The 15,510-nt window shown below is 38.3% G+C and overlaps 1 protein-coding gene across 5 annotated transcripts in view; it reads right to left on the reverse strand.

Annotated features, from left to right (window-relative positions):
* Nucleotides 1-579: 579 nt before the first annotated feature.
* LOC123767736 (lysosomal-trafficking regulator) overlaps nucleotides 580-15,510 on the reverse strand; it is a 154,513-nt gene continuing 139,582 nt past the window's right edge. For 4 of the 5 annotated variants that reach the window (XM_045757693.2, XM_045757696.2, XM_045757692.2 and 1 more), the window contains exons 53-54: nucleotides 2,786-2,857; nucleotides 580-1,722 (exon numbers count right to left, since the gene is read on the reverse strand). In XM_045757693.2, the coding sequence (XP_045613649.2) occupies nucleotides 1,599-1,722; nucleotides 2,786-2,857 (196 nt within the window). In that variant the 3' untranslated portion in view covers nucleotides 580-1,598. The remainder of the gene's footprint in view (nucleotides 1,723-2,785; nucleotides 2,858-15,510) is intronic. The other variant, XR_011223929.1, reaches the window with a different exon arrangement.

Raw genomic sequence — 15,510 nt, forward strand, 5'->3', positions numbered from 1 at the left:
ACACACACTATCCACGAACTTAAATGCACATGCACACATGGACGTGGTTTGCTCATGGTCAGGGCCAAGAAGCCTGTTAGGCTTATCAAGGTCCCCCTAGACCATTGACGAACCTCCCCACCCCCCCACGATGCAATCCACAATAGCTGCCTAACCCCTGGGCACCTATTTACTGATATATTAACAGAGGCACTAGGTTAAAAGAAACAGAAACATGCCCAAATACATCTATTCATCTATGTAAACACATGTATGTATGCATAAACAATTGGAAAGTGAGAATGTTGTAGATGCCAAAAACTGTCAATACCTGTAGTTTCAAAGTGTCATATGACAAAGAGCAGTGGGTAGATGGGACACCACAAGTGTAGCTCTCATCCTGTAATTACTCTTAGGCAATTACATTAAGAGACCAGACCCAGGAACTGAAGCTCAATCTTGATAAACACAATTATGCAAGACTGTGTATGTGCTGAAACTCATGCATTACACCAATAAGAGGTGGGGGCCCAGGAGCTTGAACTTATGCGATAAGTACAGTACGTACACGCCCTAAAGAAAGTGAAAAAAACAAAAAAAATCACTTGCCCTTTAATATTTAATTTCTATGTCACTTCCATTCCTTCTTTCATTTTAATTCTTTAAATCATTTACATCTCTCCATGTTTTGAATGCTGTATATTAGGGACACATAACTGCACACACACACACACAAAACGTTGTACCTAATAGCCTAAACTGCACTACTAGGTCTACTAGGGTAAGATCTACTTGCTTAATAGCAAAACAATTTTGGTTTATATCTCTGCAGAAAATGGTCCACATTGAACGAAGTTAACATTATTACCGAATATTCATTATATTAATTGTGGAATTAGCTTACTTAATTATAGTTTTATTTCCATTAGGGGAAGGTAAGGAATAAAGCATGTTTAGGTTGCAAAGTTAGTGTTGGTTCAAATTGAAAATTTTTAATACGTTCAATGAGTTTAACTTATTAAGTAATACATAGGTTACAATCTTGAATGACTAAATTTTAATGAAAATTATGTTTGTTAGGCATCTCTGGCAATTAGGTAGTATATATATATACATATACTGTACATTCATACACACACACACACACACACACACATACATACAGTACATATATACTGGCTTCTACATTACACCTATTAATATATAAAACAGTACTAAGTAAAACTCTTATCCACTGGAATAAAACATATTTCTTATTTTTTTATTCAAGATATTAATAATTAAGTTGTTCTGGTTAACTTTTTGAGAACCAGAATGTGACTAGCTATACTAATACTGTATAGAAATAAAATATTAAAAGTTGGAGAAGATAAAACATTAAAATATAAAGATTATTGTACAATACTTACAAAAAAATTGTCAAGAAAATGTACAACTGTCTAATCAAAAAATAAAATTATAACTGAGATTCTAAAATCAGGTTTCTTGCAGTCTATGAGATTTTATAGTACAAACAGAACTTATAATTCTTTAGTGTACTTTGAAAGCTAGAAAGATTAGCATCGAGTAACGTTTTCTGTCATTGGTCTCTGTCTAATAAAGAGCTTCAAGGCTTATGCTCAAAGAGAAGGTACTGTAATGAACTTTGGGAGTTTGGTCTTAACAAGGGATGACTCCCATACCAGAAGAATACCACTTTCTGTGATGCCACAAAGATGGTAGTTATCACGAGTATAGTGCAATCTGAAAGAACAAGTATCCATTAACATTAGAAACCACATACTAATATCTGCACAATAATATGTACTAGGTATGCATAGATGCTAGCAAGCGCGCACACAAACATACATTTACAGTGCAATATAATTAAATCTGAGGTACATTACAGTATTACTCATAAACTTAAGGTCAAAATCAAATTAAACTGCAAAAGCATATAATCTCACAATTTTCTGTTACTGTAACATATATCATAAAAATTTAAAACAATATACGTACATGACTACATTTATAACATTGCTATAAAATAAGACTAAATCAAGAAGAAAAATGATAGAAGCTACAAAAACCAGCATTGAATGTAGTGAAATGTTCATTTCTGTCAATCTGTAACTGCCTCTCACATTATTTTGTGGACAATGAGTCACAATAATGTGGATGAAGAAATGTTGACCAAACCACAACTCAGAAGATGGAGAAGCGACGACATTTCAGTCCATCCTGGACCATTATCACACGCCCTGATAATGGTCCAGGACTGATCGAAACGTCGTCACTTCATCGTCCAAGTTATGATTTGGGCATCATTATTTTGTGCCTCTGCTTACATGCTTGTAAGAGGAACTTCTAAGCCGTTCACTGGCATACAAGCTGTCGAAACCTGTCCTTTACTTCCTGACTTGCAGTACATGTACATTACTTTAAATCAGAAATACAGAACAAACATCTATTATAAAGAAACACCTCAAACACGAGAGTTATAGTCCAGCCAATTCAAAATGTTGTCCCATCACTAAGTGTTTACTCTCGTGCTTGAGAGGTTTCATTTTAATAAACATTTGTTCTGTATTTGTGATTTGAATTAATGTACATATACTGTACTGTACTGCAAGTAAGGAAGTAAAGGACAGGTTTTAATATTTTTTACCCCAGTGTACAGCTTAGAAGCTCTTCTTGCCCATACATGGTATTTTGTGCCCCTTAAAAGGTTAACAGGCTATTCTTTTTCATTTAACTTCCATAAACTGTTTTCATCAAACTTTATATTAAAAAAGATTCAAATGAAATAAATATGCAAGTGACTTACGAAATTATTGGATGTTTTGCTCGGTCAGTTCTCAGTTCTCGTACAGGTCTCAGATCCCAAACACTCCACAGTCTATTATAAAAATTATACATACAGTTTTGATAAAATATATCTTTATATATCATTGTAGATACTATTATTATTATTATTATTATAATAAATAAATATATATATATATATATATATATATATATATATATATATATATATATATATATATATATATATATATATATATATATATATATATATATATATATATATATATATATATATATATATATATATATATATATATATATATATATATATATATATATATATCGTACCTAGTAGCCAGAACGCACTACTCAGCCTACTAAGGAAGGCCCGATTTGCCTAATAAGCCAAGTTTTCATAAATTAATATATATTCTTTAATTTTTTTCTTATGAAATGATAAAGCTACTCATTTCATTATGAATGAGGTCAAGTTTTTTCTATTGGAGTTAAAATTAACGTAGATATATGACCGAACCTAACCAACCCTACCTAACCTAACCTAACCTATCTTTACAGGTTAGGTTAGGTTAGGTAGCCGAAAAAGTTAAATTAGGTAGGTTAGGTAGTCGAAAAACAATTATTTCAATAAAATTTGGCTTATTAGGCAAATCGGGCCTTGCATAGTACGCTGAGAAGTGCGTTCTGGCTACTAGGTACAACATATATATATATATATATATATATATATATATATATATATATATATATATGTCGTACCTAGTAGCCAGAACTCACTTCTCAGCCTACTATGCGAGGCCCGATTTGCCTAATAAGCCAAGTTTTACTGAATTAATATATTTTCTCTAATTTTTTTCTTTTGAAATGATAAAGCTACTCATTTCATTATGTATGAGGTCAATTTTTTTTATTGGAGTTAAAATTAACGTAGATATATGACCGAACCTAACCAACCCTACCTAACCTAACCTAACCTATCTCTATAGGTTAGGTTAGGTTAGGTAGCCGAAAACGTTAGGTTAGGTTAGGTTAGGTAGGTTAGGTTGTCGAAAAAACATTAATTCATGAAAACTAGGCTTATTAGGCAAATCAGACCTTGCATAGTAGGCTGAGAAGTGAGTTCTGGCTACTAGGTACGACATATATATATATATATATATATATATATATATATATATATATATATATATATATATATATATATATATATATATATATATATATACATATATATATATATATACATATATATATATATATATATACTGTATATATATATATATATATATATATATATATATATATATATATATATATATATATATATATATATATATATATATATATATATATATATATATATATATATATATATATAAATATACACACACACACAGGTAATTACACACATCCTAAGATGTGTGTAATGTGTGAAGTGTAATGAAGTAATGTGTGTAATGTGTGTAATGAATTCACACAGATGTGTGAAGATGTAAGAACAATCCTAAGTATTGTAGTACAGGTTGATGGTAGTGAGTGGTGTCCCAGAGAACATAAAGGTATAGTGCTCTTGAAAAATAGGTGAGATAACAGGAAAGTGCTAAGGGAAGTGAAAAATCGGATGAGAAAAAGTTGCCCTAGTGTTTACAGTGCAGAGAAGAACATTCAAGATGGCCACTGGCAAGGGAAAAAACAAAACAGAGCTTGATTTTGAGGGATTCAATGAAGAAAGCATTGATATTAGTAGTCTACATAACAAGTTGGTAAATTTAGATACTATAGTGAACTCTCATGTAGAAATAATTAGTAAATTGAAAGAAAGTAATGACCATTTGAATAGCAAAGTTTTATGTCTTGAGGGTTTAGTGAAAGACTTGCGCAAGGATAAGAATCAATTGGAAACAAATTGCAAAGCCATGGAAGAAGAAAATAAACTCTTAAAAATAGCTTTGGAAGAAGTTAAAGTAAATTTAAACATAAATGACTACAATAGGTTAGGCAAGGAAATTCAACAGGAGAAACAGCTTTTGTCAGCACAGATGGAGGAAGTTACACAGGGAATAGAACAGTGCAAGAAAGATATGCAACTCACTTATGCACAAGTGGCCAAGGAGAAGGAAAAAATAGAAGAAGCAGTAAAGGAAGTCAAACACTGCAGCAACCAAGATAAAACAAACATTAGGCTAGAAGTGAGGAAAGAATTGGCATCTAACCCGAAGTTGGTGCAAAACACAGTTGATCGGAGTAAGTCCCTGATCATTTTTGGCTGCAAAGAAAAGGCGATAACATCTAGGTCAGAAAGAGCTGTAGAAGAAGCTAAAGTAGTAGATAAAATTGTTGGCCTCGTGGAAGGTCTTACAAACAGAGAGAATGTGTGCGACTACAGGAGAATAGGCAGGTACGTAAAAGGGAAAGATCGACCTTTGAGGATCACCCTAAACGGTGCCAAACAGATGGAAGAAGTACTAAGGAATGCTAGAAAATTGCAAAGGGATGAGGATGGGAAAGGGTGGTCATTAAGACGAGATCTTTCAAAAGAAGATAGAGAGAAGCTGAAACTGAACCTCGCCGAGGCAAAACATTTAAATGAGAGCAGGAATGAAGAAGAAATAAATTCTTTTTTCTACAAAGTGATAGGGGTAGGCAAACCAGTAAAGTGGTACATAAAGGCAAACCAACAAAATCAATAGAGAGAGGGGGAGTGAAGAATAAGGAGAGGGGGAACAAGTTCCTGAAGATTGCATACACCAACATAGATGGAGTGAGATCGAAGATACTGGAGTTCAGTGATGTAATACAGCTGCAGACACCAGACATTGTTGCACTCACGGAGACAAAACTTGAAGATGTAATTTTAAATGAGGTCATATTCCCGAGGGGCTACTCAATTTGGAGACGGGACAGAAAAATTAGGAAAGGCGGTGGCGTTGCTGTGCTGGTAAAAGAACACCTAAAGGTGAAGGAAATAATGACTGCCAATCCACAAGAAGTTGACATAATAGCACTAGAGATCTGCTATGAGGATGATAAACTAATGATGATAAATGCATATAGTCCACCACCAAGCAGCACATGGTCAAAGGAGGAGCTAGATAGTAAACGTGAAGGTCTTATAACAATAATGAGAGAGATTATAGCGAGAGCGGATAACGATAGATCACGACTGTTGATAGTCGGTGACTTCAACTTGAAATCCATAGACTGGGAAGCATATGAAGCTAAAACAGAAGATTTTTGGACCTGTAAATTTGTAGACCTCATCCTGGAAACATTCTTGTATCAACATGTTAAACAAGCTACGAGGATGAGGGAAGGGGACGTTCCCTCCATGCTAGATTTGATATTTACCAGGAAGGAGGAAGAGATATTTGACATTCAGTACCTTCCTCCCTTGGGTAAAAGTGACCATGTCTTTTTGGGAATAAAGTATGCAATGCGTTATAAGCTGGAAGAAAATAAGGAGGTTGAAGCAGTTGAAAAACCAGACTTCAGGAGAGGACATTATGGTGACCTTAGAAATTTTTTTAGTGAGTATAATTGGACAGACTTGATGCTAGGCAAGGAAGTGAATGAGATGTATGGCAAGTTTTGTGAAATATATGATAAAGGCACAAAAAAATTTATACCAAAACAGAGATGCAGAACTAGGAAACAGGATTGGTTCAATAGAAATTGCGAGAGGGCTAGAGACCGAAAGACACAAAAATGGAATCAATACAGGAAGAGGCCGAACCCCCAAACATACCAGCGATACAAAGATGCGAGAAACAACTACACGGCAGTGAGGAGAGAGGCAGAAAGAAATTTTGAAAAAGGGATTGCGGACAAATGTAAAACAGAACCAGGTCTATTCTATAAATTCATAAACAACAAATTGCAGGTAAAGGATAATATTCAGAGGTTGAAAATGGGAAATAGATTCACGGAAGATGAAAAGGAAATGTGTGAAACACTAAACGAAAAGTTCCAAAGTGTGTTTGTACAAAATGAAATCTTTAGGGAACCAGATACAATAAGAATTCCAGAGAACAACATAGAACACATAGAGGTGTCTAGAGACGAAGTGGAAAAAATGCTCAAGGAGCTCGGTAAGAACAAAGCAGCTGGCCCAGATGGCGTTTCACCATGGGTTCTGAAAGAATGTGCATCTGAGCTCAGCATTCCACTTCACCTGATCTTTCAGGCATCCCTGTGTACAGGAATCGTAGCAGACGGGTGGAAACAGGCTAACATAGTTCCAATCTACAAAAGTGGCAGCAGGGAAGACCCCCTCAATTATAGACCTGTATCATTGACAAGTGTAATAGTGAAAGTATTGGAAAAACTAATCAAAACTAAATGGGTAGAACACCTAGAGAGAAATGATATAATATCAGACAGACAGTATGGTTTTCGATCTGGAAGATCCTGTGTATCGAATTTACTCAGTTTCTATGATCGAGCCACAGAGATATTACAGGAAAGAGATGGTTGGGTTGACTGCATCTATCTGGACCTAAAAAAGGCTTTCGACAGAGTTCCACATAAGAGGTTGTTCTGGAAACTGGAAAATATTGGAGGGGTGACAGGTAAGCTTCTAACATGGATGATAAATTTTCTGACTGATAGAAAAATGAGGGCAGTAATCAGAGGCAATGTATCGGAATGGAGAAATGTCACAAGTGGAGTACCACAGGGTTCAGTTCTTGCACCAGTGATGTTTATTGTGTACATAAATGATCTACCAGTTGGTATACAGAATTATATGAACATGTTTGCTGATGATGCTAAGATAATAGGAAGGATAAGAAATTTAGATGACTGTCATGCCCTTCAAAAAGACCTGGACAAAATAAGTATATGGAGCACCACTTGGCAAATGGAATTTAATGTTAATAAATGTCATGTTATGGAATGTGGAATAGGAGAACATAGACCCCACACAACCTATATATTATGTGAGAAATCTTTAAAGAATTCTGATAAAGAAAGAGATCTAGGAGTGGTTCTAGATAGAAAACTATCACCTGAGGACCACATAAAGAATATTGTGCAAGGAGCCTATGCTATGCTTTCTAACTTCAGAATTGCATTTAAATACATGGATGGCGATATACTAAAGAAATTGTTCATGACTTTTGTTAGGCCAAAGCTAGAATATGCAGCTGTTGTATGGTGCCCATATCTTAAGAAGCACATCAACAAACTGGAAAAGGTGCAAAGACATGCTACTAAATGGCTCCCAGAACTGAAGGGCAAGAGCTACGAGGAGAGGTTAGAAGCATTAAATATGCCAAAACTAGAAGACAGAAGAAAAAGAGGTGAGATGATCACTACATACAAAATAGTAACAGGAATTGATAAAATCGACAGGGAAGACTTCCTGAGACCTGGAATTTCAAGAACAAGAGGTCATAGATTTAAACTAGCTAAACACAGATGCCGAAGAAATATAAGAAAATTCACCTTCGCAAATAGAGTGGTAGACGGTTGGAACAAGTTAAGTGAGAAGGTGGTGGAGGCCAAGACCGTCAGTAGTTTCAAAGCGTTATATGACAAAGAGTGCTGGGAAGACGGGACACCACGAGCGTAGCTCTCATCCTGTAACTACACTTAGGTAATTACACTTAGGTAATTACATACATACTGTGTATATGTGTAATTACCTAAGTGTAGTTACAGGATGAGAGCTACGCTCGTGGTGTCCCGTCTTCCCAGCACTCTTTGTCATATAACGCTTTGAAACTACTGACGGTCTTGGCCTCCACCACCTTCTCACTTAACTTGTTCCAACCGTCTACCACTCTATTTGCGAAGGTGAATTTCTTACATTTCTTCGGCATCTGTGTTTAGCTAGTTTAAATCTATGACCTCTTATTCTTAACGCTCCAGGTCTCAAGAAATCTTCCCTGTCGATTTTATCAATTCCTGTTACTATTTTGTACGTAGTGATCGTATCACCTCTTTTTCTTCTGTCTTCTAGTTTTGGCATATTTAATGCTTCTAACCTCTCCTTGTAGCTCTTGCCCTTCAGTTCTGGGAGCCACTTAGTAGCATGTCTTTGCACCTTTTCCAGTTTGTTGATGTGCTTCTTAAGATATGGGCACCACACAACAGCTGCATATTCTAGCTTTGGCCTAACAAAAGTCATGAACAATTTCTTTAGTATATCGCCATCCATGTATTTAAAAGCAATTCTGAAGTTAGAAAGCATAGCATAGGCTCCTTGCACAATATTCTTTATGTGGTCCTCAGGTGATAATTTTCTATCTAGAACCACCCCTAGATCTCTTTCTTTATCAGAATTCTTTAAAGATTTCTCACATAATATATAGGTTGTGTGGGGTCTATGGTCTCCTATTCCACATTCCATAACATGGCATTTATTAACATTAAATTCCATTTGCCAAGTGGTGCTCCATATACTTATTTTGTCCAGGTCTTCTTGAAGGGCATGACAATCATCTAAGTTTCTTATTCCTCCTATTATCTTATCATCATCAGCAAACATGTTCATATAATTCTGTATTCCCACTGGTAGATCGTTTATGTAGACAATGAACATTACCGGTGCAAGAACTGAACCCTGTGGTACTCCTCTCATGACATTCCTCTAATCCGATAGCTTGCCTCTGATTATGGCCCTCATTTTCCTGTCAGTTGGGAAATTTTTCATTCATGTTAGAAGCTTACTTGTCACCCCTCCAATATGTTCCAATTTCCAGAACAACCTCTTATGTGGAGCTCTGTTGAAAGCCTTTTTTTAGGTCCAGATAGATGCAGTCAACCCAACTATCTCTTTCCTGTAAAATTTCTGTGGCTCGATCATAGAAACTGAGTAAGTTTGTTACACAGGATCTTCCAGATCGAAAACCATACTGTCTGTCTGATATTATATCGTTTTTCTCCAAGTGTTCTACCCATTTAGTTATAATTATTTTTTCCAATATTTTCACTATTACACTTGTCAATGTTACAGGTCTATAATTAAGGGGGGGTCTTCCTTGCTGCTACTTTTGTAGACTGGAATTATGTTAGCCATTTTCCACACATCAGCTACAACTCCTCTAAACAGGGATGCCTGAAAAATCAGTTGAAGTGGAATGCTGAGCTCAGGTGCACATTCTCTCAGAACCCATGGTGAAACTCCATCTGGACCAACTGCTTTGTTCTTACTTAGCTCCTTGAGCATTTTTTCCCCACTTCGTCTCTAGACACACCTATGTGCTCTATGTTGTTCTTTGGAATTCTTATTGTGTCTGGTTCCCTGAAGATTTAATTTTGTACAAACACACTTTGGAACTTTTCGTTTAATGTTTCACACATTTCCTTTTCATTTTCCGTGAATCTATTTCCCATTTTCAGCCTCTGAATATTGTCCTTTACCTGTAATTTGTTGTTTATGAATTTATAGAACAGACCTGGTTCTATTTTTCATTTGTCTGCAATCCCTTTTTAAAAATTTCTTTCTGCCTCTCCTCACTGCTGTGTAGTTGTTCATCGCATCTTTATATCGCTGGTATGTTTGGGGGTTTGGCCTCTTCCTATATTGATTTCATTTTTGTGTCTTTTGGTCTCTGGCCCTCTCGCAATTTCTGTTGAACCAATCCTGTTTCCTAGTTCTGCATCTTTGTTTTGGTATAGTTTTTGGTGCCTTTATCATATACTCTATTTCACAAAACTTGACATACATCTCATTTACTTCCTTGCTAAGCAACAAGTCTGTCCAATTATATTCACTAAATTATGACTTGGATTATTTAACTGTATGAGTGTATGTGTTTGTGGGTGTGTGTGTGTGTTGTATTTAATAGCCAGAATGCACTATTTGGCCTAGTATGCAAGTTCCAATTTGCCTAATAGGCAGAGTGATTTTTTTTTATTTTCAACAAAAATGTTCAAATTGCACACAGAAATCACAATAGCGTGATGCATCAAATGAACAAATCCACAAGAGTCATGACGAGGATTCAAACCTGCGTCTGAGAGCATCCCAAACGCTGCCTTAATCGACTGAGCTACTACATGGTAAAAGAGTTGAAACCAGACGTTCTAATGAACTTACTTGGATCCTGGAGCCTCTACGAGACACAAACAGGGTTTTACACAACTCCCCCATGCACTCGAGCTATGTCAATAGGCCGTTCTACCTGTTCGCCCTTACTTCATTACACACAGAAATCACAATAACGTGATGCATCAAATGATGCAATCATTTGATGCATCATGCTGAATGTAATGAAATGCTATTTTCTAGGTGAGCCCCAGAAGCTCCCTGGAGCTATCAGGTTAACATGAGATTCATTAGACCAGGTAATGGATTTCAGCCTACCGAGGATCACGAGTCAGAACCTGGCCCCCCTCAGAGAGATTACAGAGAGCAATGGCTCCTGGAAAATTTCCTTGTGGGTGGGTTTTTTCTTATCTGCCATCGACTGGGGTTAGGCACCCAGAAAGGTAGGGATAACAAAACAGACCCAACATGGTAAAAAAATTGCAACCAAAAACCGAACAGGGAGGCAGAACTCCCACAAATTCAAAGTCAACAAGCAAACAAGCGAACATCACACCTCGCCGCCAGGTGTGATGGCACCTCGCCGCAGACGAGCGGTGCGCTCGTCTGCGCAGCCCTCCCCTTCCCGGGAAGGGGGAGCCCTAGAACCCCCGTGCTGGCTACCCAGCAACTCCAATTCGGTGGCTAAGCATTAAAATAACGCAAAAACCACTGACTGGAGGGAGGGAGGGCTGCCAGGGAATCTCCGGGGCTCACCCAGGAAATGGTGTTTCATTACATTCTGTTTCATTACATGGTTTTCTGTGGGGAGCCCCTCCGGCTCCCTGGAGCTAAATAACCAAAGATAAGGAAAAGAAGGACATACACGGAAGGCGGCCGCCACACACTCCTCAACTCGAAGGCAAGACAACTGACTGCAACCTGCGACCCAAAGCCAAACACAAACACCCAGGATCAGGAATGTTGACCAAAGAACGAGTGGCCTTTTGGAGATCGAACACCGCCCAGTTCAATCTCCAAAATCCCTATGCCCGAATATCAGCCCAGACATGTTGCCGAAAATGGCACCCAAAGCAGCAAACTGACACACATCATGGCACGAGGATACGCCACAGGCAGGCTGGACTTAACACTATCACGCAACGTTCGTGCGCGCCACAGAAATGACGTCATGCACCGTTCTGTGCGGGCGAGAGTACGGCGACACCGAAAAGTGTATACTCGTTTTAGTTTTCTCACCTTAATTCTCATGCTACGTCGTTCGTTTTGGTATCATTGTGTTCGCAATAGAATTTTCTACATGGGGTATAGGGTATAGGGGTATATGCATATAAGGTCTAAAAGCCTGGCGTGACTCCCCACAGCAAAGCCTAAAGTCGGCCAAGTTACCTGTGAACGAGCACCAATTGGCACACCTACAGACTAATGTATATACTCGCTCAATTTGATAAAAAAAATTTGTGTTACGTGTTTCATTTTGGTATCAAATTGCTCGCAATATAAAGGCGCGTATTTTAAAACTAGTCCCATAGTAATAGAACAATAAATGGAATTTTAGCAAATATTTTAAAATTTGGACCCCAAAACTATTTACAGTATTATCTTTCTGACATTAATTTTCGCGTCATGTACTTCATTTTGGTATCAAATTGTTCACAATATAAAGGCGCGTATTTTAAAACTAGTCCCATAATAATACAACAATAAATAGAATTTTTAACTAATATTTTAACTTTTGGACACTTTTTGATGTTCATCACCACAAAATTATTTGTATCTTTCCAGTGTTCTGACACCAATTTTCGTGTTACGTCTTTCACTTTGGTATCAAATTGTGCGCAATCTAAAGGTGCTCATTTTGAAATCCCCCAGAAGTTGATCGGATAAAAATTGAATTTTTTACAAATATTTTAATACATGACGCAAGCCATAGTCACTCAATCAGAATCGGGAGAAAAATGTGTGATGCCGGGTGGCAGCAACGGAGTGCGATAGTGTTAATAACCCTGCGGAGCAGCTGGGAGACCCGAGCCCTGGAACAGGGAATGAAGGAAACCGGATCAACCCATAGAGCATCCCTGGCAACAGAAGCCAAGGCATGCAGGTAAAGGCAAAGAGCTGCAACTGGACACAACACATGATGCACCCCCAGCCTGACCTCAGCATCAATGACCCAAGGACCCCTCCGGAAAGTGGCCGTCTCGTTCTTCGCCAGAAAAGAAGGAGAATGTTGCAACCAAACAAACCGAATACCTGGACAGAAACCTCTGCACTGGAAAAGAGCATGAAGCTCACCAACCCAACCCCCAGAGGCCAATGCCAACAGAAAGAGCCTTGGAAAAACAATCTTGAACTGAAGGGGCCACCACAAACTGAGGAGGAGAGAGAAAAAGGAGAGCACCCTGTCCAAGGACCAGGACGGCTCAGGCGGCACATGAGCAGACCGGAGGCGAAACAAAGCACGAGAAAGCTTATGGAACACAAGCTGTAGTGGCTCTGCCAGCGCCGCACGATAAGAGGCGACAGTATTAGGCATCAAGTGACTGTCCTGAAAAAGCAAGAAAGAAAGTTCAATAATCCTGATCAGAAATAGAAGACAACTAACAAAAAGAGAGAAAATGACAATAAGAATGTCAGGAAACGTCATACTGTCGCCAAGACGAAGCTTGAAGATGGGACACCATCAACGAAGCCACATGATCATCATATAAGTGGCGATACACCCAGCATCAAAAAGACCAGATGAGAAGAGGGGAGGAGCAGACTGAACCAGCCATGTACCGGAACGGTCTGATCTGCTGAAAAAAGCGGAGTAGCAGAAAATGCCCTGGGTTCGGACACTGAGCAAGCAGCTCCTGAAACAAAGACTGGGTCGGCCACCAAAGGGCCACCAGGACGACTCTCCTGCGGTAAGACTCCAAAAGAGCCAGAATCCAAAGCAACAGCTGGACCGGGGAAAAGAGGTACAAGTAACCCCACCTCTATGCAGATGAGGAGTCACAATAACATGGCTATAAAATATTGACCAAACCACAGACTAAAAAGTGAAGAGACGATGACATTTTGGTCTGTCCTGGATCATTATCAAATCGATTGTGATGAGAGGAAGGAGGCAATGGCAATAAATAGGCAAGAAAGAGGTGTGGAGAAGAAAATCTTCGAGGAAGAAAAAGCTAGGCAACAGGAACGGAAGGTAAGGTGTAACAAAGGGGGTAATAATAGGAATAAGAAAGGGATCGTGAGAGAAAACAAGGAAAAGAAAAGGAAGAAAGATAAAAGGAAGGGTGGGCTTATGTTAGGTCACATTTGTTAGAAAGTTTAGAGCATTTGAGTATATACTGTAACCCCGTGATTATCCGGGATTCAAACATCCGGAAAACGCCCTTATACGGCCAAAATCGTGATCGGATAAAGTTATCACAATATCCAGCCAAAATGGCCACAGGAACCGGATAAAAGCTGGTTTGGCCGGATGAATATTCGGCCATACCGTATTAATCCCGTTTGTGGCTCTAGATGCATGGTGGAGGAGGGGGTGGGGTGGGTGGGTGGTGTTGGGAGGGTGGGAGGGGTGCATCGGAAGGGACCACCTGGGTACAGGAATTACCATTAATTTTAGAACACTTAATCATAGCCAAAAACAAATGAAATAAGTACTAGTAATTATATATTAACAAATAAATAAGTTTCCTAAAAGTAATGTGCACAGGCTGAAGTTTCCTTCAAAAATATTGTGAGTTTTTTCCTCCTGGCAGCCTATGTAACGTGCTATAGCTGCCCCACCCCAAGTGGACCCGTCCAACACTGGTCAACCCATGTGCGTCCGTCCCTCGTGTTATACACAATGCTGCGCCATTAGTGAAATATTTTTTTAAATAACTTTTTTATTTTCATAGTAACTTTGAACATTTTTGGCCAAGATTATGTCTGGTAGCAGCATCAATCGTTCTGGAGGTGTTAAGAGGAAGAAAGTTGTCCTAACAATTAAAGACAAGTTATTGTTATACACCTCAACCAGTGCGGCGTCACAGTGCTGCTCCATTAGCGAAATATATTTTTAAATAACTTTTATTTTCATAGTAACTTTGAACATTTTTGGCCAAGACTATGTCTGGTAGCAGCATCAATCGTTCTGGAGGTGTTAAGAGGAAGAAGGTTGTCCTAGCAATTAAAGACAAGTTATGTGTTGTTCAACCAGTGAGGTGTCACAGGCAGCCAAATGCCTTCAACAAGTGAGGCGCAAGCAAGCAAGCGCCTTCAACAAGCGAGGCGTCACAAGCAATCCAAATGCCTTCAACAAGTGAGGCGCAAGCAAGCGCCTTTAACAAGTGAGGCGTCACAGGCAAGCCAAGCGCCTTCAACAAATGAGGGCATGCAAGTACTTCAACAAGTGAGGCGCAAGCAAGCGCCTTCAACAAGCGAGGCCTCACAGGCAACCCAAATGCCTTCAACCAGTGAGGCTTCAGCAGCTGGCAGTCAAAACTAACTTTGCTTAATGAACTGTACAGTAATTTTAAGTGTTAATTTTAGTGTTGTGTTAGTATAGGTTATGTAAATTGTTAAGAATTCTTAACTTCAAGATGTGTGGCATCAATCAAGAAGACGAACACCAACAAGGTAAGTTTAGGTTTCTAGTTGAATATTTAATAATTATATGTGGCAAGGCAATTCAAATTATGTTGTTTGTAGTATAAAAGTAGTTGGAAATTGTCACTTTTGGACTCGTAGGTGAA

This window comes from Procambarus clarkii, chromosome 67, assembly GCF_040958095.1.
Source record: "Procambarus clarkii isolate CNS0578487 chromosome 67, FALCON_Pclarkii_2.0, whole genome shotgun sequence".
NCBI lineage: Eukaryota > Metazoa > Arthropoda > Malacostraca > Decapoda > Cambaridae > Procambarus > Procambarus clarkii.